This window comes from Mugil cephalus, chromosome 3, assembly GCF_022458985.1.
Source record: "Mugil cephalus isolate CIBA_MC_2020 chromosome 3, CIBA_Mcephalus_1.1, whole genome shotgun sequence".
NCBI classification, from domain to species: domain Eukaryota; kingdom Metazoa; phylum Chordata; class Actinopteri; order Mugiliformes; family Mugilidae; genus Mugil; species Mugil cephalus.
Window position 1 is genome coordinate 19,926,197 of NC_061772.1, and position 26,175 is coordinate 19,952,371.

The 26,175-nt window shown below is 39.8% G+C and overlaps 1 protein-coding gene across 1 annotated transcript; it reads right to left on the reverse strand.

Annotated features, from left to right (window-relative positions):
• Positions 1 to 1,774: 1,774 nt before the first annotated feature.
• hsd17b12b (hydroxysteroid (17-beta) dehydrogenase 12b) lies at positions 1,775 to 18,291 on the reverse strand. Its single transcript, XM_047580965.1, has 11 exons — positions 17,963 to 18,291; positions 12,304 to 12,350; positions 11,850 to 11,925; positions 11,113 to 11,220; positions 10,750 to 10,814; positions 9,867 to 9,911; positions 8,984 to 9,018; positions 6,378 to 6,459; positions 5,696 to 5,761; positions 5,379 to 5,528; positions 1,775 to 2,963 (listed from the first exon to the last, which is right to left on the reverse strand). Exons 1-11 carry the CDS (start codon positions 18,138 to 18,140, stop codon positions 2,856 to 2,858), a joined length of 960 nt encoding a protein of 319 aa, XP_047436921.1. The 5' UTR covers positions 18,141 to 18,291; the 3' UTR covers positions 1,775 to 2,855.
• Positions 18,292 to 26,175: the final 7,884 nt, after the last annotated feature.

Consider the following 26,175-nt stretch of genomic DNA (forward strand, 5'->3'; position numbering starts at 1 on the left):
CTTATTGCAAGTCCATGTTTGCCTTTAGAACATTGCTTTTGGTAATAACAGTAATAGGAAAATAGATGTATGAAGTGCATCGTCATCATCACATATTTCAGATTTGTTTCATTCATCTAAGTAATTATATAGAAAATAGAACGTGAGATCAATATTGGAACATAAGCTTTATATTAGATGCAAAATGAAAGCAGCAGGCAATGTGAACATTAACAGAAAGAAATACAATTGTGTGCATAATAAAATAAGATTTGGACAAGATGAAAGCGAAATCGCTATGCGCCATATTAAAATATAGATCAAATGTAAATGCTGTTTTGCTGCCAGCACCAGCTCACTGAAACAAGGCATCCTTCAAAATTCTCAGTGTCTTGACTCAGTCTCTTATATCGCCATATATGTTCTCCACATGTGATGGCAGTTTCACAGAAATATCACCACCCACAGAGGATTTATGTCAGCACACTGCCTCCATAACACTGCAGACATCTGCTGGTTTCCACACTGGTTGCAATTACGCCAGATAGGTCAAACATGTCACAGTCGGGCTGTAACTTCCTCCGGAGGAGTTCATCTGGTACTCCTCCTCAGGCTCTCCACGGTCTGCAGGAATGAGCGCAGGGCCTGGTCCTCCTCTAAGGTGGAGCAGTCCTCCTCCTCCTCCTCGATGATGCCACACTGCACGCAGCGGAGGCGGGGCTCACGTTGTCCGGCTCTGCAGACACAAGCTGTGGCCAGGGACTGGGGGAACTCCTCCATCACCAAAGGCAGCAGATGGGCAGGGAGCGTGTCCATGCTGGTCGCCATGGTGAGCGGTGGCCCAAATGTGAGGACGATGAGCTGTTGACAGGGAAGCTCTAGAGGAAGATGTGGCGCAGCGATGTAGGATTTAAAACCCTTTGTGCGACGCTGATAAGCTGTCTCGACGGTTTCGAGACAGTCAACGCAAAAAGAAAATTACAGAAATTTGTAAATGTATAAAGTGCTCAATCAGTAAGAGCTGTTCAACGTGTCCCTGAGGGTTCTGCTTGATAAGATGATTTGAGAGATCCTGTTATGCTCCTTTTCCAATCTGTTCTCCGCTCTGAAACTCTACTGTGAAATCACCAAGTGCGCGTGTGTGTGTGTGTGCAGGTCTGAGTGAGCCGTGGAGACTGAGCGCCACTCGGCCCTCCTTTATATACATCCCTGCAACCCACTCGCTTCTTCCTTTGGGCATCCCTCCACACACACAGCTCCTCTCCCCTCCTACATTCTCAGTGATGACACATTTCCGCAGCTTCCATACCAGTGCACCGGAATAATGTCCCAGTAACCGTTGGCATGGGAACCGGACAGTGATGACTGGGAGGGAAGAGGCAGAACAGTAAGAAAGGCAACAGATTTGCATGGGCTGTGAAAATGACCAACATTGGTCACGTTATTTAAGGAAGTTGGTGGATAGTTTCAACAAGAATATGATAAAATATGGGCATGTAAAATGTTATTTTGTCAGAGAAAAATAGTTTTTACGCTGTATTTTGAGTGTGTGATACCATTTGTTACTATATATAATCACTTGTTACATACAGTCTCTTTATAGAGTTAACAATCCCAAAAGAGAATATTAAAACTACAACCACTCTCTTATAAGGACTTAGAAATGTAGATGTAGATATTGATGGAAACATAGTTTGAAATAAAGCAAAACAAAAAAAAAAACAGTTGTCCACAAAATATCACAGTGACATGATTTAAAGTACAAACAACAAGAAAGGTGAAACCAGACATGATGTTGTCGAAGTTCAAAAAGCATATTTATTGATGGCTGGAAGGACAAATGGAATGTCATTTTCTCTCGTCAGTACACAACAACGATGCCCAGGCTATTCTGAATGATACGGATCCAAGATAATGCCACTGCCCTTGAGAAAAGCACTAGCTTTAAAGCTGAAGTTACTCTTCGACTGCTGCACTTAAACGGTTAGTATTACTGAAATGATAAGTACTTTTTTCTTTTTTTACTAACCCAGAATTAAAAAACGAAATGAGACTAACACCATGTGAACACAATAAACATGACATTTGGTAGGAAGAATGTCAAAGAAATGTTTTTGTACATTTGGTACTCACTGTCACACATACACAAGGAAACAGCCTTTTCATTGTCATTCCTTTCATAACCGCTTTAACATGTACACAAAATACACATTTTAATATTTAATACACAGCTTCTCCCTACAGGTAAAAGACTGTTTAATGACAGAAATGTCTAGCTAAATAAAGCCAAGTTCTTGAATCATTTTGTGTTAGTATTAATAAAAAAAAAAATAAAAAATGGAAATCTGCGCTTTGAAAATTAGAAAAAGGGGAATTAAGGAAGCTATTAATATCGGTATGCTTGACGAAAATCCACCCCCCTTCACAATAAATCTTGATAAGTGCTTTTGTAGGTAAATACCTCCTCCAGTGTTTAATTGAATAGCGTGAAGCTAGTCCCACATCCACATACAGAGGCCTCGTAGACAAATTCTAGCTTCTCATTCTCTTGTAAACTTCACTGTTAATTTGCAGACGTTTAGTTTTGGGAGTTGATTTTAGTTTCCGTGTTAGTGTATCATCCATTAAAGCTGTTTACTCAGCGAAGAGCACCACTTTGATCAATATTTTGTACTGTGTGGATTGAGTTATGTGCTCAGATACGGCCGCACATCATCTATGACTGGAAATATCAGAGGGAGGGAAACTGTTGCCCAGAAACTGTCACACTTTCTCCGCTCGGTCCATGGTGATGATGATGGTAGTCGGACGAGTCATTAACGCAGCTGGTCCCCTCTGTCTGCCGCCGCCGCAGCTCCCGGCCTCCGCTGAGCCGCCTACCCCTGCTTCTGCTTCTTGAGGTAACGAGCGCGCTGGGACAAGCCCATCCCCATCACGTAGCTGTTGAGGATCTTGGCTGGGAGCAGAGCTGTAGTCACCCAACCCTACAGAGGGAAATTACATGGTCAGCTGGTGGCATTTGCAAATAACAGATTAGGATTCATTACTAATTTCCAACAAACAGGAGCAACAACTGTGGCAGGCACATTTGTACACAGGGAAATTCAAGCAATTGTGACAATGAACTACATAGCTGTGTTGCATTTCTCATTCTCATGTTTCTATTTCCGTCATTTAAACATCATCTCACTGATCACCTTTCTTTTTAACAGTTGTAAAATATGGTCTCTCTCGGGACTCCATGGATAAATGTGTTAAATGCTTCGATACGACACCGTGTGCAGTTCAAATTACAGCAATGTGATATTTTATAATTTAGCCATTAAGTTAGTTAACTCACCTAGACAAGAGTATCACAGCTGAAGCAGCAGCTTTTGTTTCTGGGCAAACGTCCAACGTGCGATGCTCCTCTCAAGTAAGGAGCAGTTTTAATAATTGTTAGCCTTTTTTTTTTTTAGATTTACTCTAAACATATTCAAATAATTTCCTGTGCTTGAATTGAATATTAATATACAAAAGGGATATGTTTTAAAGATTAAAAAAAAAAATAATTCCTAAACTGATTTACTGTTACATGAGAGGTGGCTGCTGGGTCAAGTTGATTGAGGTTTGCTGGCTCACACCAGTCGAAAGTTGAAAACGGTGACATGGATTTCATCATGGGACGTTTTCCAGTAGAGAAAAAAATAATACCAGTATATCGGATACTGTAGATCAGTAGTTTCCAAAAGAAGGACTTTAGAAAACTTACCAAACAATAAAATTTATTTTGGTCTGTCTTTTGCGTTACCTACGACATAATGAAACTTAATTTGAAATATTTCTGATTAGACCTGTGTGAACTTGAGCATGTACACATGTTTAACTGACAACAACAGATAAGGAAGTCAGTTGAGCTCATGTAGTAACTAAGGAGCATGACAGAGTGTTTTTTGTTGTTTGTGAACATGCAGAGGGTTGCAGATTGCAGCTTTACAGCGGTCTAAATAGGCGGCAAATTGTAGCTTATTATTGTGAAATGTGCAGAGCTGCAGCACACAACTGAAGTGAGAGGGATTATCAAACAATCACAACAACTCTACTCATCTGCTGCCAGTGATTTAGTGAAATATGGTGGCTGATGGCAGGAAAGATCTGTGCTAAATTCACGTTATCTGCACAAAAAACGCCGACTGCACAGGATTAAAATGAGCTTATCCACAGCGAATGTGATTTATTGACCACCTGTTCGCTTTAATAGATGGCGTTGTTATTTAAATGCAGGTCGATGAACGTGAACATTGATATTCAGGTCGGGGAGTTCACCGGCGTGCAGCACGGGAAAGGGGGACCGCTCTCTTTGACCTCTGCTAAGATGAACACACCTCCTGAAAAACTGGAACGAGATTTGTGCTTCCATCTCATTTCTGCTGCCCGCGTTGCTACAGAGTAATTACAGTGTTAGGATGCAGACAATGCGGAAAGGTAGTGGAGCATCCACTCCATTATTTCAGAGGATGTTTACCTTTTGACAGATGCTCTGGCAACTGTTGACACAACATTAATTTAGGGAGCGAAAATGAGCTGGGAGGAGGAAGTGAAACTGCAGCCTGATGATGAGGTTTTTGGTTTGGTCGCCATGTCATATGATGGACTGTGACTATGACTACGCTCAATATGATTTTTCTGATGATTATGCTGCACCAGATCCATCACTTAAACTACACGGAAAGCACCTGTGTTAAAATGGCATCAATTTTATGAGCTCCAGCTGCGCTCCATAATCTTTTACTACCATTTACACGGCCAGATATTCTTCAAAGTGCATTTCAATTGTTTGTGTTTAAACGCACTCCAGTGGCCTGCAGCTCGATTTTGTTTCCGCAGATTGACAGTTTTCAGTAGTCATTTGATTGTCACTGACCTTTGACTATAAAGAGCGTCTATGTGAAGTTAACAGACTTTAAGGGCGGGACCCTTATACTCCACGCTCTCCAGTGGAAAGGCTTTAGGACGTCAGGCGAGGTAGAATAAAGGGCGACAAGGATCATGGTGGAGGGTGATGGATGAGTCCAACACTGGACTTTCCCGCTGTGGAACAGGATTCATGTTCCATTTGCGTAACTTATTATACAGTTTTTGTGTGTTGTATTATTTTTTCCATAAACTCTTCAACGTTTGTTTTATAATGCACAAAGGAGCACAAAAAAGTGTCTCTGCAGAAGCCTGAAACGTCTTGAATACTTCCTCAAAGACTATTTTGTCACTGGAAGAGAATATGATTCTTTCAAACTTTCAAAAGATTCTTATATAGCGGATATATTTTGGAGAAACTCACTATTTTTGAATATCAAAATGAAGCCTAATGCATGCAATTTTTTAAGAAGTTTCTTGCTTCTGTTTTATTCACCCACGCTTACCATTATAGCATGGGGTAGGTAGCCATTGGTCTGGGTCTGAAGCCCCACGGTGCTGAGCTCGGCTGCAACGTAGCGCTCTGGACTGGGCTTGTCCAACGTAGGCCTTCGGATTTTACTCAGCTTGGTCGCAACAAAAAATGGCAAAACACTCTGCAAGGTGAGGGAAAACACAGCGATTAGAAAAAGCAACAATGTTGTGGTCTCATAGCTTGAGAAATAAAATCACACACGGTATTGAGAGACAAATTTCCTCTTTAATCTTCCACAAAACCTTGCTTTGCTCGGAACAGATAAACTAATTCTGGGGCATGATTTACCTGAATGATGATCCCTTTGCTTTTGTATTCAGCTTGCAGCCCTCGTGAAAAGAAGTCCACAAATGCCTGGATAAAATAAAATCATTAAGATGAAATCTACAAAGGTGGTGTCAAATAGTAATATTTCATTATCTAAAGTTAATGGATTATAATTTAATTAAGTGATAACTTAAAGCTTCAGCATAGATTGATTTTAGTAGGATTTCTGAACTTGCACTGGAGAACCTGGGATTTACTGGATCAACGTGACCCAGCATTAAGACGCCAGCAAATCAAGCCAGTGGAAACTGTGAGCGGCAGGCTTTTTTTAAACACATGAGACTATTCCAAAACATAATGACACCCCATGCTCCTTTAAACATTTTTAATTAGTGTGCTACTTCTGGACCCGAGTTAGTCACGACATACATTTTATATTCAATAATTAAAAGTACCAAAATGTGACAAGACAATTTATCTGTACATCTGAATAACTGTGTGAGTGACTACTATCGTCATCATTAGATGCGGCTTCGCCCCTGTGTACGTTGCTGGATGAGATGGAATAATTCATAAGATGAGAACAAAGATTTCTCCTCAAGGGCTGCGGTACATGGTAAACTGTTTATGAAGCTGAGATGTGTCCATGTAACACTTCAGTTAACATTTGATGAAAAGGTCAGAAACTGTGTACTGTAATTACCTTGGAGGCAGAATAGACAGTGAGCAGAGGAACAGGGTACATCCCGCTTGCAGAAGAGACGTTGAGGATGGCCCCCTTCTTCCTGGAAACAGGAGTGTAAGCAAATGCTGTTTAACACCAAAAAGAAATTCAAAAGAGAAGAAGGGGTGCAGTTCAACAAACACTTCAGCCTAAAATCAATCCCAGGATGATAAAAGAATATGAAAGTTTGTGTAGCTGCATGCTGGGCCCCAACTGCTCCCATAGTACATCAAAGTAGAGCTGGTAGATACGGATCAGATCAAAGATACCGAAGATACAGTAACATCAAAACTTAAATGTTTACAGTCTGATATCTTCTCCAGCCTCTGGTGTCTTCATACAATGATTTATATAAAAATGATGGATGGCCTCCTGAGGAGAAATACCCCAGCTTTATTACTGTGACAGGTAATTTGCATGACCCATACATCATCAAATTATTCAGCCACAACACTCAAGCTACATTCAACCTACATTCATGTACCCATTTCACCAGCATCTAACAGCATAACATATGAACATACACACACACAGAGTATCCCAGGGCATATTCAATAATGGTAAGAAAAAACAGATGTGAAAGTAGTATTAAACAAATATAAGCCATCATTTGCAAAGCTAGACACAATCTGAATTCATTTGTAAAACCACTGGGCAGCCTTGACATTAAAACCACTGACAGGTGAAGTGAATAACACTGAAGATCTCGTTACAACGCAATGTTCTTCTGGGAAACCTTTGGACCTGGCATTTATATGGATGTTACTTGTGGATAGGCACGTACCACCCATCTAAACATTGTTGCTGACATTGTTAGCAAATAGCAACAACACTACCTGGCAGCAGCAGCCATCCCCAGCAGGACAGTGACGACTGCCACAGCGAAAAATAAAATACAAAAAAAACTTAGAAAGGGCTGAAAAAAACAGAAATAATAGCCCAAGGCAAACTCTCCAGATGACAAGCTGATTGAGCATCTGCGGGATGCACTGGGACAAGCCTGATCCACCGAGACCTCACCCTTCAACCCATCAGTCCTAAAGGCTCACACTACCGATGCCCTGGTGACACCGCAGGACGCTGTCAGGAGGCCTATGTCCATTATTTGATGAGTCACAACTGCTTTGGAGGCACAAGGGAGACCTACACGATAGTGGTTTGTGGCTGATAAGTAAATTCTCTATTCTGGCAACTGTAAATGAGGGTCATCGTAAATCATTTCACTGGTTTCGGGTTACAAGGGTTTGAAAATCCAGATGTTGAAATCAGGCTTCAATCACGCATTTAAGGAGAAATTTCACCAGATTCTTCGCTCTAATCTCAAACCTGCACCAATTAAGAGGATTTCAAAATAACACTGCAGTACGCACACTTCATGCTAGCAGATTGTGGAGTATTGAATGTGAACAAAACGTAGAATGTGGTGCATCAACTTTCTGTAAACCTACTGATCCGCCCTCCAGTCTTGTAGGTGATTAACCTCTGTGTCTATTCTTCAGCAAGAACTGAAGATGAGTTTTAACTGTAAGTTTTCATTTCTGTCCTTAGTGTTTAACCCTTTAACATTCCACATGGGTCATATGCGGGAAAGCAGTAGCTTTTTGAACCAGTCAGAGTTCTAAACACGAGTTGTGTTTGAGTAAATGCTGCAAGCACTTTTTTCAAAACAAATTCAGACGCACCGAACAACTTCTTATTTGTGTACCAACTTTGATTACTCCAGAACAATACCAGTTAGAGCGACTGACTTTTATAGATAGAAACATCGGAGTCTTGGCTTTCAAAGGAGACCAAGACCATGTGTGAGCTCCAAAATGTTCATGAACAACATTCAGTTTCATTTTGAGTATGTACTAAATAGTTTTTTGCAAAAAGGCCGGAATGATAAGAGGCTAACATCTGAGCCAGAGGCTAACGTTAGCTAACGTGCTACTATCAGCCGGTGCTTGACCCTGTGTTTTTCTCCATTGTCACTGTGAAAATCATCCAGATTTTAAGTCCTGAATAACAATGATGTGTGATTCTAATTAGTGCGAGATTAGTCTTTTCGGAGCATCATTCAGACCCCATTTCCCCACTGGTTGTAGGAGGGGAGAATAAACTAAAACCACAAATCAACCCAGAACTCCTGTAGGCTAAGCCCAGACTCATTCTGCGATTGCATCTCACAGTTTTAAAAAATGTCTTATTGCCCTTAGACAAATTATGCAGTTTATTCAAGAAAACCAGTTCTGGCTTTAGCAAGATTTACTCTGCCTGTGTTTATTTGAATATTTAAACCAGATTGGGATTTAAATTGCTCCACTTCCCTGTTTGATATTTGGAAATAATTTCCTATAAATCCACAATAATGATTTCAGACGCCTGTTTGTAGCAAACAGAAAAAATAACTAATCAAATATGTCACAATGCAATCTCACATCAGTTGAAGCCCAAAACCATAATATAAAGATATATTCCAACTTTTTGTTTTTAAAGCGTTTATATCTCTGTATTCCTAAAACACACTTTGCTTTTTCTTATTTGTTTTCTTTGACAAATATTCACAGGCATAATTGAAGTACGCTTCGGTCACACAAACGTACCTCTCCACCATTCCCGGTAAAATGAGGCGGGTCATCTGGAGAAGCAATGAAGAGGAAAAGAGGGAGAGAGGAGGTTACAAGTGTGTGGTGCAGAATAAAAGCATCAGACAGACAAAAAAAAGGTTGTGTATGGAGGTGTGCGTATGCATTTGATAATACGCGTGTGCGTGGGAGGGTGGTGTGTGAAGAGGTGGTCAGGGAGTGAGAGCGAATAATGATGATAGTGAAGGGAGCAGTTTAAAGGAATATTAAATAACATAAATTAAGAGTAAAGAGAGTGGGCGGACTTAAGCTGTTACTCTGGGAACTGCTGCACACGAAGATCAGAAACGGAAGTGACTGACTACGTTTTATGTCATTGTTGTGTGTGAGTGTGTGTAAGCCTCCAGGGGTCTGTGGGACTACCTAACAGTGAATCTCAAAGTGTCTTCAGCCATTTGAATCCATTTGAAAACACTTAATTACTCAAATACAGCCAAGGTTCCACAGGGAGACATTTGACAAACATTTATAAATCAGAGTTTACACAGTCGGGATTGAACAGACTGGAACTGAGCCAGCCGTTTAACATCATCTCTGCTGCTGCTGCTCTCCAAGCGGACCGTATAAGTAGGAGACTTCAAACACTACTGCATTCTGACATTTTTAACTTATTTTTAGGGGAAAAAAAGGCCCAAAGCAGATCAATCTGTTTCTACAAGGCTCAAGAGTGTAATTACGCCAAAGGTGACACGACTAAACGGCGCCTTGGAGGCAGAAAACATTTGCTGCAATCATGATATTATTCACTTTTTGGGTAATTAGGTTTTTGTTTTTCCACATTGACATTTCAAAAAGTTTATCCCTGTTAATCTGTTCACAACACGATTGTTTCCACACTCACCTGGCACACTGACATTATGTTAATGTTGACCATGGTGTCGATGAACTGAAACAAGAAGAACACAAACATTACTACAGCCCAACACATTTTTAAAAAAACAGAGATGCAAAGAAATTACGGTCATTTTATTATTTTTAAGTCTCTATCAGCTGTTATGGCAGCAGAATATACATTTTATATTACCTTAAAAAGACACTATAAATGAGTAAATGTTATACAAGTTCTTTTTTATGACGAAATTTAAGGGAAACACACAGTTGGCTTTTCTTGTTTTACATCTGTTCTGAATATTCAGACAAATAACTGCAGACTGTTACACGGTGTGTAACTCTTCCTAGTTTCCCCAACATCCCTGACAATACTAGCTCCTCCGGTTTTACCTTTTGAATGACGAACGCAAACTATGGTCACTTGCTGTTACTGTGAATTATTTCCTTTCATTCAGGCACAGAACGTGACACAGGCATCATAACTCAGTTTGTTGTATCTCTATCTTAAGAGGCACCTACAATGATTTGAAAAGCTACACAACTTCATGAAATCTATTCAACAGTTTTAAGAGGCAAAAAAACAAAAACAAAAACAAACTTCTGAGTCAACCAATATATCGACCCTCTTTTAAGTGGGGCTCAAGTGAATCAGCCTCAAAAAACAAACAAACCAAAAAAGAACAGTGAGCTGATCTGCAGTTATACACGCAGAATTTAGATGTTAGGGAATCTATACACAGTTTACAGAAATCAGAGGTGCATTAAGTACTGTATATGCTGTTGGATATATCATCATAATCTTTAAATAATGTTGCACACACATGTACAAATGTACTGTACACGCTCACGAGTTAAACACGAAAAACATGATAATCCTAAAACTCTGAACTTACAGTGTCGAGATTGGGCACACTGAGGAAGAATTCAGGGTAAGAATAGGATATTCCAACATTGTTCACTGTTAACAAAAGAGAAACAACAGCGGTGTGAAATACGAACAAATAACAAACCATTTAAGAAAAGATTAACACACAATTAACATTTATTTTTTTAATATGAGTGTTATTCTCCCATTTTGTCTTGAGAGGGCAGCAAAGGGCTAATGAAATGAACCTTTATGAATCCATGAAAAAGTTTCTTTTACAACAACGGCTCATTCAGCATTCACGTTGCCTGCAAGCCCCGATTCAGATTTAATTTGCTGTCTCATGTGATTAGCTAATTGAGTTACGTGAAGAGTGAGTTTGTAGACTTACCCAATACACCAATCTCCAGTCCTGCAAGTCCATCTTCAATCTTAGAGTAGATATCGACGGCACTGAAGTCGGCTGAAATCGTTTTGGTCTCCACGCCGCACTTGCTGGCTGTGGGTACAAATATGCATTTTAATTTACTATCTCTGTATGAGGACCAAAGAAAGATGCCAGAAATCATTACTCACTAACATAAAGCATTTATGAATGCTATCAAATAGTCACTTGGAAAGGAAAGAGCAGAGCAGAGAAAAAAAAAATACTATTTAATGCCTGAAATATTCATCAATGAGGACATCCCTCCCTTAAGAGGAAGCTTTCGTTTAATTGGACGGATTTACTTCTAGCACCAGCAGGAAGCTTTACTGCCTAATAACCAAGAGCATAAGAGTCCTACCGATTCTCCACTCAATAAAAGATCACCTGTGCGAAACCCATGAGTCAGAACGATATCATTTAGCGACTAGATTTACATTTAAATTCGGATGTAACATTTCAGTTTCAGGATGTAAGCGGCTGCACAGCTGCACAGGTCGTTAAGTCTCAACCACAGTCATGCTGCTGTTATACTTAACATATTGAACAACAATAGTTTTGTATTTTATACCACAGGTATTGTTATTTCCCACGACTCCAAGATGTGATGGATTAAATAAAGAAATATTCAACTGCATTCTATATTTGCCGCGATGTTAAATGTTTAAAATAAGAGATATTTAAAAATCAGGCGTATTTCTCACCAATTGCTTTGGATACGTCATCCAGCTTGTCCTGAGAGCGGCTGATCAGCACGATGCAAAAGCCTTTGCGAGCCAGCTGCAAACATAATAATGCAAAACGTTACTTCGGTCTGAAGTGATTATCAGCCTGCATTTGGCCAAAAATCTTCTTAAAACAATTTGCATCTAGCAGAATATGTTTATAGACAGCAGAGAGGTGGGAAAGTCATGTTTTATGCAATTTGTTTGCATAAAAATTAACTTATAAGTATAGATACGTGTATGCAATTCTGAAAATACTTTGTCACTGTAATTCTGTGAACTTTTACATGTAATTTTCACTTAATGAACCGAACTGAGATTACAGTGACAAAATATCATGTTTCAAGCAGACTATTAAAAATAAAAAAAATATATAGTTTAATGTTTAAATTTACTAAACAAACATATTTGTACATTTCCAGGGAAAACTTACCTCCTCTGCATACGCTTTCCCAATGCCGTCTGTAGCTCCTGTCACAACTGAAATAGAAAAAGGGGCAGATAAAGACGGAATTAGCTCAATTCTTTCCAGTAACCTCAAGTTGGCTCAACTGGCTGCTTCATTTAGTGCCAAAAAGAAACTGCACTGTTTAGTGACAAGTGTAGTAGACGTTAGGGATGATAATGCTTTTTAACTGGGCATTTATTATTTTGCAGTAAAGAGCGTGATTAACAATTCAATTGGAGACAACTCAAGGCTGCAGCTGCATTACCCTCAACTTCTCATTAATGAGACGCAACAACTGTTATTGAATTTAAGTTTTGTTTTTTTGTCTTGTGGTCTAGTCGAAGGCATCTCTGCCAGCCAAGACACCGTCTTTTAAAACATTTGCTTGTAGTAAACACATCCTGATATGTGTAAATAGTGGCAATGAAGGTTGCGCTTCAAGACAACTCAGAAATTTCATTGTCATTATAAAAACTCATAGAGGAATTTATTGCTTTTATGGACTACAATTACAATAAATAGAATTTGATTAAGCACCAAAAAACTGACATTTCTTTTCAACAGACTTTGTGCACAGAGCCACTGCTATGATTGAGCAGGAGGGGCCTTTTCTCAAACTGTCGCAACATTAGTCTAATTACACCACTGTTCAAATATTACTAAATGCTGTAGCAGTCACAAAATCAGACAATTGTACTTTGCCAGGGAATTCCTAGACATTTACACTAGTAGATAAATAAGGCATTGCATATATCAATATTTACTGTTAAACTTGTGGCCATGAGCCTGCCCTCCAGTGTGTGAAATCAGTGTCACACCATACTTCACAATCAGAGTTCAGTGTAGCCTCAAATGTGCTGCGTTAGCTGGAGCAGCAAGAGCTGATTAGATGAAATATTTCCACAAAAGAAAATATTTTTTTAAATCTGAGGACTGTGATGCCTTGACTCTTTAACTGCAGACTCACTGTGTGTCTGTCTTTCAATAGTGTGTGAAAGCAGGAGGAATAAAAAAAAAAAAAGAGAAACTAATTTTGACACAGCGAACATTGTGCCGATGTATAAAGCACCACAGGTGAACAGACAAAGACTGCCACCTGCAGGAACTTTATCACAATAAAGATAAAATGGTAAAGAGGGCAGACTGTATTACTGACAAATGATGCCCAGAAAAATACAATGCAAAAACTGCAAACACGGCCAAGAACAAAAAGCTTTAAAAAAAAAAACAAAAAAAACAGTAATTCACTTTTCAATGGTGAAGTGCTGTCAGCGGAGATATATGTACTGCAGGACGAGGTACACGGAGAACAGCTGAGGTGACTAAGGAGGACAAAGGGAGAAAGAGACACAGAGGGAGAGAGGAAAAGTGAGGTCCTCTATGTCATCAGTGGCAGTCGAGCGAGCAGATGCCCTGGAACTGCCTGGCACAAACAGCAGCAACAGCAGGAGCCTATTTATAGCAATCCCCGTCTTTCAGAAGGAACTATTCATCACACCTCTGGCTAAATATAACAAAAAGGGGATGGGGAGTGAGATGGAAAGTCAGGGTGTTACAATATGTCCCCGTGTAACCTGCAAGGCCCTGCTTAAAGAGGAATACACATTCATAACTGTTATTTTCTTTAACATTCTTGTGCTTTTGTTGTTTTTTTTTTTTTTTGCTCCTTTCTGTGTGTTGCATTTTAGCCCTATGTTTGAGAGTGTAGATCTCTCGAGATACTCGTGTGTTGGTAAGGTCAAACCACATCAGTTTGGTTGGGTGAACTAAACAGGTCAGCCTCTTGGGTGTGCTAACAGAGCTTTTAGATGTTTGGGCTCGATTAGTGCTACATGCCATGTGCACCGACACAACTGCAACCTATGTTAAAAACGAACTTTAGTACCTGAAATCAGTGTTTGCCAACAAAAGATTAAAGCGCCATTGAAAAAGTTCACTCGTGGCTCTGTAAAATTCATCGTTTTACACTCGTGTTTCATCAGATTGTTTTTTCACATGCTTAAACATCAAATTCGTCATCCATCTGGTGGCAAGAGTTAAACTGGGGCAAACTGTTGTAGCATTTGTAACATGAATTTCACTTTGCTCATCTCAAGCTTTGGGGCTGAAAATTTAAGGTGGTGTAGGAGTGTTGATTTTTTACATAACTCTTTTAAATTACATCAAGGCTTAAGTGACAAAAGTGTGCTCTAACGGGTTGCCTTTATGGATGTCTACTTCAGCACCGCTTACACGCTACCCTCTTTGCCCATTTTTCAATTTGCCCTGGAGTTGGGCGTAGTCACACCCTGCCAAGATGGCCACCACACTGAGCTTCACAACTTGACAAAAATCTTATCGAGGTTTTGCAGATTTTCAAATTGAGTCTATGGCCAAAAACAGCAAGCAACCCACAGCATTTGAAATTACCTTTTTCAGACACGGAAATGGGTATAAAAGGTTATTGGATGGAGTAACAGTCACAGAAATAATCCTCTGTCTCAAAAATTAGCCGTCTGATTGTTACCATTATCAAAACAGGCAGCTGATGCAACGCCTAATAGAAATACAACTGCAAAGATATGACAATTCATTTTGAGCATGATTTTTTTTTTTTTGTCATTTGAACAATGAACTCGTTCCTTCTCTTACATGTCCATCCATCTCCCCTTTGATGCCGCTGAGATGCCAAGCATCCTCTAGGTCTGCAGCAGAGCCAAACAGAAGGGAGTGGAGGAGGAAAAAGAGGAGAGAAAATGACAAACACGAACATGGGGGATCCTGGGGGCAACTAAAAATAGCACAGACAAGTGTCTGCAGGCACAGTGATGAGGGAAACATAGGCTGGGTTATTTTTGGTTGTTTTAAGAATGAACTGTTTTGCAGTCAGAAGAGGGGGGAGGGAAAGATTTCACAGCTGAGTGCATGTTCCCTTCACTCAAATAAAATAAGGTCTACTTAAGGTGGGGTCAGAATTTAGACTGAACAGCATGAATCCACAGTGGCATATTTGTTTGGGGAATACCAGCCACGGTTGCTGCTGTTGACTGGGTCCATTAATGTGTTCAATTTACCATCTCCTAATAGCTACTTCCAGCGAAATCATGCACAAAGTCTCAAAGCAAAGGGCAAATTGGTTTGGCAAACATAACAGTTAGTTCAGTACTGACCAGACTCTCACGAAATTAATCAAACTATGCACCTTTGGGATGTTTGTTGTTTGTCAGCAGGAATAGTGCTGCTGACAAACAGAGGAAAGAAGAAGCAAAATCCCAAACAACTTGTTGATGCAAAGACACAAAAACTGGCTGTTTGACAACAAAGCGGGGCCCTGCTCAGTATTACCATAGTGTTCTTAATTAAATGCTAGAGATGGTGGATGGGCCTCATCAGATGTCATTAAACAAGCATAATGGGATGATAATAAAAAAAATAAATCAGCTGTAAGCTTCCTTTTAGATAAATTTTATTTTCTTGTAAATTAGATTTACAATAACCATCTACATTATTACTACAATATAATAAAGCAGCTATGTTATTAATAACTGAGCCGTTGTCTCAGATAGTAAGCACACCATTTGATTACGATACCACTAGAGTGACTCTCAGTAAGATTATCGCAGTTTCTCTCCCCCTCACACACGAGTTAAATGTAGGCACCAGTGAACCAGAATCCCGAGGACCCTGCGCCTCATGTGAACCTTATTTATGACGGCTCTGCTGCCATTATATAATCAGGCCGTCCCCTCAATCAAGCCCACTTCAGCGAGACAAAGTCTGTGAATGAAAGTAGCAGCCGAGGCTAACGCGCTCTTTTGCCTCACTGCATATTTCGAATCGTTTTGCATGTGTAATCCAAAAATAAAAAGCGCTCTGATGCGTTTCCATTTTTAGCCGCACACAAAAAGATCAAAGTGAACTTCGTGATGTGGCTGCCCCAAATTTGCAATTAAGTTATAATACTGACATTTGTGACACAGTACAAAGGTCAATACAAATAATCCTTTATCTTACTGTCCATGACAGGCAGTGGAAATCAGACGACTAAAAACTAATTTGCTTCCTCTTTTCAACTGACACTGCGATGTGTTAAACTGTGATAGGTTTTCAGCTTTTCTAGAGTCACTATTACTATTCAGAAAATCTCAACTACTTAAGCTTAAGGTGTGTAAAGATGTGACCTTTGACCGCTAGATTTGCCAACATTAGAGCAATCCGTTCAAATTTCAAGGTTCAGTCAGTGAGCAGTCTGGCCAGATGGACAGCCTGCAGTCTGACTCGATAATCCACCGGTCATAATCCAATCATACCACTTACTATAGTTTACAACCGATGACTAAGGGCTGATCAATTCATGCCCACTGGCTAATACTGTAGTTTTCTGCAATATAGTTAAAACATGGTTATGTGACACAGCCAGAACAGCATTGTACAATAGACAAATAACTTATTTCATTAATGAGAATGTGCCTAATGCGTGTTGTATAGCCTACATTCTGTTTAAAGTGCTGTTTAAATGTAACAGCTTTCCTATGAATTCTACCTTCATAATATGTTGCTCTGTTCTATAATATCTGTAGTTTCTAATTTTCGTCCTTTACACACTATATTATCACCTATGATACTAAATGACGCTTTCAAATTGAGGCTTTAATATGGGAGTGCCTAATTTGACTGTGCAAATTTATGAATATATTGTATATTATATGTGTTGAGAGCAGTAAGTCATTCTTAAATGCAGTTCTCCTGGGAGGTTGCATACATTGCTCACTGGCTTGTTATCTAGAATATAAAAGAGATTTGTGGGGATCGAGGAACATAACACACATATTAAAAGCTATTAAATATAAATTTTATATATAGGAAATATAAAAGTGCCACTGTCAAAGTGAACTGGAGACTGGAGGTTGTTTCTAGAGGTGGTCGAAGGTGCGGCAGACGACAACTTTCAGCCAGAAGAGGTCAGTAACAGCACTTTTAACAACCTGAAAGTCTTCCATTCATATCAACACAAACCCTTTTTGCAATGAATGTATGTATATTAATGTTAAACAGGTGTGATAAGGTTAAAAAGTTAAACAAAAAAAAAAAAACAGACATACATGTGCGGGCATCAGTTTAGTCTTGTTTTTCAATGGTTAATCCAGACATTTTCATGGATTTAATTTTTAGTGGTTAATACTATGGGAAGTAAAACACAGGAAGACATCCAACTGGCTCAAGAGAGATTATATTTTATCTATATCGCAATACAAAATCAAAAAGAATCTTTTATATAAGGTATCTTTTATAATAGAAACTAATGTGGAATTTAAGAGGGTTTCACCAGGAAATAGTTATCCATCATTGATACTCTTTTAAAAAAGTTACTTAAAATACGGATAATAATGAGTCAAATCACTTTTAGATTAAACAATGGAAAAAAAGTCTGTTCTGTGAATATGGGAAACAGTTTCTTTTTGTGTGACTATTTCTTTAACAGTATGAAACACCTACACGTCTTCTTATTTTATCTGATCATTGGTGATATGGTCTGTTTAATTTTTATTTGTCTTCTTTTTTCAAACTTTGTTTTAGAATTAAAAATAAAACACTTAAAAATAAGAAGCTAAAAGTCGACAGACCCGGTAAGGTTTAGGCTACTGAGGCCCTCACAGTTCCTCACCTGCCCATTTCCCCAGTTGGTTGGGGGACACCAGCCGTCCGTTGCCCAGCGCCCACACCCTGAGCCCGGACAGCAGCCGGTACACGGAGCACACGGACAGCCAGGCCGCGGTCACAGCACCGAGCCAAAACAGCGGCGTCTCCAAGGCCCGCAACACGGCTTCTCCGCTGGACGACATACCGGCACCACAAACACACAAGCCCCCGTCTGCACTGTGAGGTCAAACTAACGCACGGGTTCGTTTTATTCTCTGCAGAATAACGGCAGCACAAAGTGCAAACGCTCACGTCAAACAAGGTTCAAGATAGTTCAGGACACTTCCGCATCGCTGTACCGCTCTCTGATTGGCTCCTCTTCTTCTTCGTCGTCACTGTCTGCCGATTGAATGACACACTGCACCAAATCAAACCAACACTGCCGCCTACTGTTAAACTGCAGCAAGTCATGAGTCCCGTATTCTTGTTACGATTAAAGCACAGCATGCGTGACATTTCTTGAGCTTTTGTCATAAAATAAAAACATAACAATATCACACTAGAAAGTCATATAGTCAATTTAAAAAAATATATTTGAATTCTTTTATATAGTATAATCACACATTAGAGGTTATTATTTTTCTTTCCTCATTTTTACATGGCTTACCAGTAATGTTTTGTTGCTTCTTCTTGAGAGACTTTAAAACTCTTAATTAATTCTCTGTACTTCATCAGTATAAATATCCTCAGTTTGGATTCCCAAACCTCTTCCACTGGCATTGTTCTACACCTTGAGGACAGGAACTTTATGCATCATATGTAAATCATTATTATTATTGTTGTTATTTTATCCAATATATAATTGCTGCACATGCACCAATTATCCAGCAATTTCAGTTGCTTTGAAGCCGAGACTGTAAATTTCTGTATTCAGTTTTAAAAAGAGTATTGCATATTGGTTTCTTACAAAACAGCCAAATTGTTAACTGTGTATGAAGTGGTACAGACTGATTTATGGATCACAGTGATGTGAGCAGTTTTCATATTCTTCATAGGCTGTTAAAATGTGGTAATCTTTTAGTTGTTTTGTTTTAGTTAATTTTCTGTGTTGATGTATTCAGTGAAATTTGAACAAGCAGCGACAAAAATACAACTTTTATGATTGTGGATATAATTTCATCAGCTAGTTTTCAATTAAAGAATGTATTGTTTAAATTTAAAACTCACTACGTGTTGAATGTTACATCTCTAGTGTGTTTTAGTAGATTCTGTATTTGTTCTCACGTTTCAACAGTTTTGATTTCATTCATGTTTCTTAATTTTTTTATTGAAATAAAAAGAACACACATTTAAATAATAATATTTAATATATCAGTTTAGTGATAATATGTAGAATCAATAAAATATACCTTGAGTATTTAGAGGATTTCACTGACACAACACCGTATCTAAGGTATACGGAAGTTTTTTTTTTAATATAATTTGCAGGTACTGTCTTAGGGTCCCTGATCGCAGCTACGTATATGACAGACACCGAGCCCTAAATCTGTTTTTCTTTCTCTTTGATTTTTATTTCATTCTGCTTCACAGAAATTGCAAAACATGATTTAGTTCAACTTAGGACACACACACACACACACACACACACACACATACATGGAGCACAATTCAGCCAAGTGGGGCAGACAGCAGCGGTCCATAATGTGAATGTGAGCGTTACATAAGAGCATTGCATCTAAAAATAGAGATGCAGCAATTGTAAACAGGACTCTAAACTGTTGGCTCGAAGCTTTCAAAGGAACCTGAATGAAATGTTGATTAAAGCTTCATCTCGGACACAAACGGACCAGCAGTAAATCGTGAGCACGAGGGCCCGCGAGCAACTATGTCCACATTTGAGTGAATGAGTGAGTGCGGATGAGGCTGAGTGCAGTTCTGCTGATGAACTAACGGGGAAAGACAAAAAAACACCAAAACAAAACAAAAAAACCTCTTTATTAATATGTCAGGCATAAAAATATAGGGATGTGTTTTAAACACTACAGTTACTTATTCAGAACCACATACTGATTGATAAAACACTCACCAAGATGTAATTTATTGTCCCTGGTATTTTTTAATAATGGACGTCGTTATTAAAAGACACAATTTTGACTAGATTTATGTTCATTTGTTAATAACAGTCTGACTATTAGTGGACTAACACACTTTAAAACACAAATTCACGACTGTTACAAACGGCCTTTTGTGTATTACACAGGACGACAGTACATCTTTATTGCACGTGTCAGATTCTTCTCAAACACACAAAGAAGAAAAACACAGCAGATCATTTTCAGATTTTTATTCCATTTTATTCCCATCACAAAGGCACATGCTGATTATTAATCCACTAAAAATCACACACGTACATCAGTCAATCAGGGCACATGAGAGGATTTCACACAACTTTTATTGTAAATCAAACTATGTGTAAACAGCTTAAAGCATAATTGAAACATTTGGAAAAAGAAAACATGTACAGGTACCATACACATTTGTTCATAATTAGAAAAAAAGACGTCTTCCTGTTTTGATGCACAGACATTTTAAACACCGTGGGAAACATGATAAGACAGCACAGAATGAGTCCAAATGTAAAATGAAATTGTAATAATTTGGGGAAATACAAACAAAGATATATGTGGAGAGAGGAGACGTGTGTAAAGCAACGAACAACACACACGCCTACATCTCACAGCAAGGATGCGCACATGTGTCACGTCTGCCAAAAAATAGAAAAATTAAAATAAATGGACGTTAGAGAGACTTTAAGACAGTGGAAAATGCTTGAAACTCTTAATGTGAGGGAGTTGTTGGATGCACTGGTGGAGACGGCATCCTATGAAGCTACGCTCCGTAGACTGAAACGCAAAATGAAGACGGGATGAGCTCATGGGAACTTTTTCTTTTGCGGTCACACAAAGCAGACCCTGGACTAAATGCAGCACCTTGCATCTTTTATTTTGTAATCTGGATTTTTTGTGTAATAATTGTTTGGATTTTATAATCCCATTCCCATTTTCTATGACATGCCAGAGGATGTCTACACTAAAAACAAAATCAACACCTGTATCTTGACCCTGCACTCATTTCTATGTTTTTTCAGTGAAAATTTAAATGACAAACATGAGTTGAGTTAAATGTCACACAGTGTTAAAGGGAGTTTGATATTTATTTGCTTTTGGAGACTCAGCAACGTCTGTGTGATCAAGTGGCTGCTTTGAGATGCTTTCTTTTTTTTATTTACTGGACACATTCATTTCTGCCTAATGCAAAACGCAGGAGCGGACAGTGTGGCTTTCTGCTCCTCCGTGTCGTGTCACCAGAGTGATCACAAAACTTGTAACCTGCTGCGAGAAGTTTTTGAGTCTGAAGACACGACGCATGCATGCTGTCACATCCGGATGCATGCACGCTCCTGCATCTGCAGCATGAAACGAATGTATATATGTACACACTGTTCTACGCGTCATGTTAAAATCAGTAATTAAACGTGTCCTGATTTGTGAATAAAGAGTAACGCAATAACACACAAATGAATGCATGAATATAAAGAAAGAAAAATGAAGAGATGCCCACGTTCAGACTTGTTGGACTTTAAATCAAGTTAAAAATAATCCCCTGATTTCAAGTCTGTGACAAAAGTGTCTTTAGTGAGACATAAAGCAACCCTTTTTTTAACCCTAATGTAATCTCTAGGGTCTGGATATAAACTCTGTGCGATTCCCAACACATCATTTCTCTTTGATTCCTCTAAAACAGGACTTGTGTCCTGTTTTAATCTATGCATCTATACATTTTCTTGTATTCCTGTCTTTCTGTCTCACTGGGTTCACCAGGAGAGCTTCAGACTTTTGCCTTCTGACCAGCGTGTGTCCCAACTCCTTTAAACAGGTAAGCTGATTAAAAAGAAGATGCCCCACAGGGAAAATTGCAAGGTGAGTGAGTGTGTGTGTGTGTGTGAGTGCAGGAGGCAAAAACATGTTCTCACTCTCCAAAACCGGGAGCTTCCCCGCTCCATGAGCTGCTGGACAGCCGTCACCCCTCTCTCATCAGCATGGATGAGACCTTTGGCTCTGAGCTCAGCTGTAGACAAAGAGGCCCCAACTGTTCATGACCAAAGAAAATCACATTTGAGTAGTTATAAGAAAAATTTTTAAAAGAAGAAGGCCATCAAATCTTGTGATTTATAGTGACACTGTAAAGAGAAGATTCTACAGATGTGTGGACATTGGACGAGTCTTTTGGATACCTTATCGTCAGTCAGATTTGATGTCATGTTGCGCCTCCTTGTTTTGGTGCTGAGGCTAAATGGGCAATCGTCTGATGTGATCGCATTCACAAACTGTTACGTGAGCTCACTTTTGAATCGGAAGCCTTTCACTTCAACTTAATCGTTTAAGTAAAAGGCTGCAAACAAAAAGTAAATAAATATCTGCAATTATCATGACATTTGCTGATGAACAATGATAAGACAAAGACAAATGAAGAAGAAGAAGAAGAAGAAGAAGAAGAAGAAGAAGAAGAAGAAGAAGAAGAAGAAGAAGAAGAAGAAGAAGAGGAGGAGGTAGAGGAGGTGGAAAAAGGAGATGAAAAAATTTAACAGGACGCAAGATAAATGCAGTGTGTGTGTGTGTGTGTGTGTCACTGGGTGCGTGTGGATTCATCTTTGCTGCTCGAAGATGTCACAGCATATGATTCATATAAACGTACATACATATACATATTTCTTTTTATTTTTACTTCCCTTTTTACAGTTTTACTCAGTGGCATCCATCCGCTGACCTCGGTGTGGTTTGGTCACCGCTGTGGTCTCTTAGTGCAGTGGGTGTGTGTGTCTGTGACGTGGATAACCTTTGAGTTCAAAAGGCATTAAAAAAAACACACACATAAGAAACAGAAAACTGTTTTTTTCCCTTCTTTTTCTTGGTTAATTAATGCTTCAGACCGGAAAATGATCTGAAAATGGTTCACACTGGTTTGTGGTGAGTGTGACGGGGAAATACAAACATCAGAAATAGACAAAGCAGCATCTCTATAGTGTGTGGAATCGATATACATGGGAAGTCTTGCAATTTTCAGCCTGCACGTTGCTAAGTGCGAGTTAGTTTGACGGACCCACAGGCAGGTGTATATGAATATAATATAAATATGAAACTGACTGTCGTGACAGCATCTTCTATCTGTCCTCTCTGCAGCTGGGTCCTGATTTCAGGTGACAGAGTTAAGCAACTTTTAAACGTGCTTATTGTTGAAAAAAATAAAATGAAATGCCTCAACTACACCCTCCACTAACTCCTTTTCTGTACATCACAAAAAGGAAATCCTTACAGTTTGCACTCCCTGACCTGTGTCTCTCTCTAATTCTCAGTTTACATCCCCATATGTTCACTTATGAAAATCAAAACAATTGCTCCTTCAATAAAAGTTGCACGTTTCCTTGCATATCAGATGAGCTGGAATTTCATGTCCAGATCAAATTGTGATTTAATTCTGGTGAACAATAAAAAAAATGACTATTGTTGTAGAACATTCAGATAAATCTTGTACATCTGATCCTATTTCAGATCCTTTTTTGAATAACACGGAGACGAACATTGTGCACAACGATGCAAATTACGAATGTAACATAAAAACGGTCCTAGGTCTGCTGAGTAAGGTTGAGACACTCCTTATTTTTGTATTTGTCTCTCCCTCGGTCACTTCACCGTGAATTATGATTAACATTTGATTCCGTTTCCACGTTTCTGAGCACCCTTTACCTCTGTGTGTGTGTGTGCGTGCTGTCAGCATGTGTCACACTTGTACACTGTGAGTCCAGACCTCGGTGTTACAACACACCACAGGTCCTCTCTTGACAGCTAACCGTGTGACTTCTCGGTCCAAACAACGACGCTTATATCCTCCACAAATGCTTTTTGGGGTAAGGGCTTCCCAGATTCATGTACGCACAGCAAGCCCAGACCGCAAAAAGATTCGTGACGGACAGCTCCCATATCCACGTTCACTCTCCAGCTCTTCATCCTCAAAGTGTTTTTTTTTCTTTTCTTTTTTCTAAGAGAAACCCCTCTCTCATGTGTGTGTGTGTGCTTTTGCACAAATGGCCCAGCTGCGTGGTTTATCACCCGTCGAAGATGTGGCGGCCAAAAACTGAAATCCACTGGATTGGCATTGCTTTGCAGCAGCGCGCAGCCTTGTTATTAAAAAGAGCGGCGGTGAAGAGAGGCGGCATCTCGTCGCCGTTATAGACTTTAACACGCAGCTCAAGAATGGCTGCGATCTCATTGGACGGGACGACTCGTCATCTGCCAATAGCCACGCGAAGGAAAAGAGCACCTAAGCAGGAGACTAAAGCACCTGCAGTTTCTTGACTTGCATTATATGGACACCATATCCAGCGACTTCATACAAAAAGAAAATAATAATAATAAGGATGTTGATGAAAAGCATGGCAACATCGTGATCTGGTGGCTATTCCTTTTGCGCGGCAATCCTTTTTACGCATAAAAAAAAAAAAACGCGTGGCGCAAACTATCCACTTTCATTAATAATAAAGTTGCCTTTATTTGCAAAGGGTTAATTTGGCTCCAAACCTCGAGCTGCCGAAGCAAGGGGCCCCACCCTCGCTTCGTTTTCATTGGGCCGTCCAGCCTTTCATTCGTGGACGCGTCTCCCAGCCGGTCACGATTCCCCCCATCTGTCTCGAGCGCACCGGAGCCAGACGCCACTGACGCAGCACGCGCCTTACTCACTTTTAGCAGTCACGACTCAAGACTCGTCGCGCACAAAGGGGAGAGAAAAAAAAAATCTGCAAACGACGATCAAACCGTAAAGGTGGTGCTGATTCTGAAACGGAGAGATGCTCGCCCTTCAGAGTCTGCATAGGGACAAAAAGAAAAAAAAAAAAAAGAAGAAAAAAAAATTCCCAAAATCGGCGCTCTCCCCTGCCTTATATTTAGAAAGAGTAGGCACAGAACCCCCCACCCCCTCCCCCCCAAAGGCGTGAAGATGTTTATGTGAAATCTGGTGCATCAGACTTATCAGAAAAATGCCCACAGTGGTGTTGTAAGGGCGCTTCGTGCAAAAGAGCAAAGGCAGTCTTAAAACACTTCAGCACCACAACCAGAGGACAGCTCCCCCTCCTCTCCCTCTGCCTGAAATCATCTCTGACTGCAAAATAATCCAAAAAAGAAAATATATATTTCTAATCTTAAGGTTGGCAGAGCAACAGTGATAAGTAGAAGTCACCGACAAAAGACACATCCACCCATTCTCAAACTGAGGGTGATCCCCATGTAGCTGCAAAGGTTTGATATTCCTTCAAGCATGATGCAAAAAAAAGCAGAAATCCACACAAAACACTCATGACATCGCGTTTTTTCCCCCATCCGCGCGCGTCCTAATCAAACAGCCACATTTGCAGCCGCAGCACGATGAATAAAATAATACATTTATAGCAAAAGCACAGAGAGGAGGAGAAAATGAAACAGATGCAGCCAGAGAAAGGTTTACACAACTCACCCTTGTAGCGGCGGAGCGTTCCTTTAAAAAAAAAATAAATAAATAAAATAAAATTAACAAAAGTAGCACAAAAACAGGGGACAAAAAACATCTTTCTCTATAAAATATGCTCCGGCTTTCCGCTTCTTCACTGTACTCTTGAATGGTGTGCCTTTTATAGGAGTGATGCCCCCTATCTATTTCTGGATCACGATCCAACCCCGTTTCTATTTTTAGCCCGCGCGTGATGAAAAAAGAAAAGCTCGCAGAGGTTCCTTGGAGGAATTTCGAGCGTGCGGCGTTTGAGAGCTGGCGCGGGCTCCCGCTTATCCGTGCCGTGCACATGCGCACGCGCGTGCACGCCAGCATCTCCCTATAATGATAATAATAATAACAATAATAATAATAACGACGACGATGATGATGATGATGCTGTGGAGGAGAAAAACAAAAAGACTGCACGGCCGGGCTGAATGATGAAAGTGTGCACAATTTGGGCTTTTTATTAATTCATGATTTGCTGCTGAAAGCCACGGCCACCTCTCCGCCACACGCGCGCGCAGACGCAGACGCCCCCACCCTTATCAAGTGAGCCTATAAATATGTGACTAAAAATGCTCACACAAACCCGTGATTCTGTATTCCTTTTGGCACATGAGATTATTTTTACGCGCCCGGTTTTATATTTAACGCCAC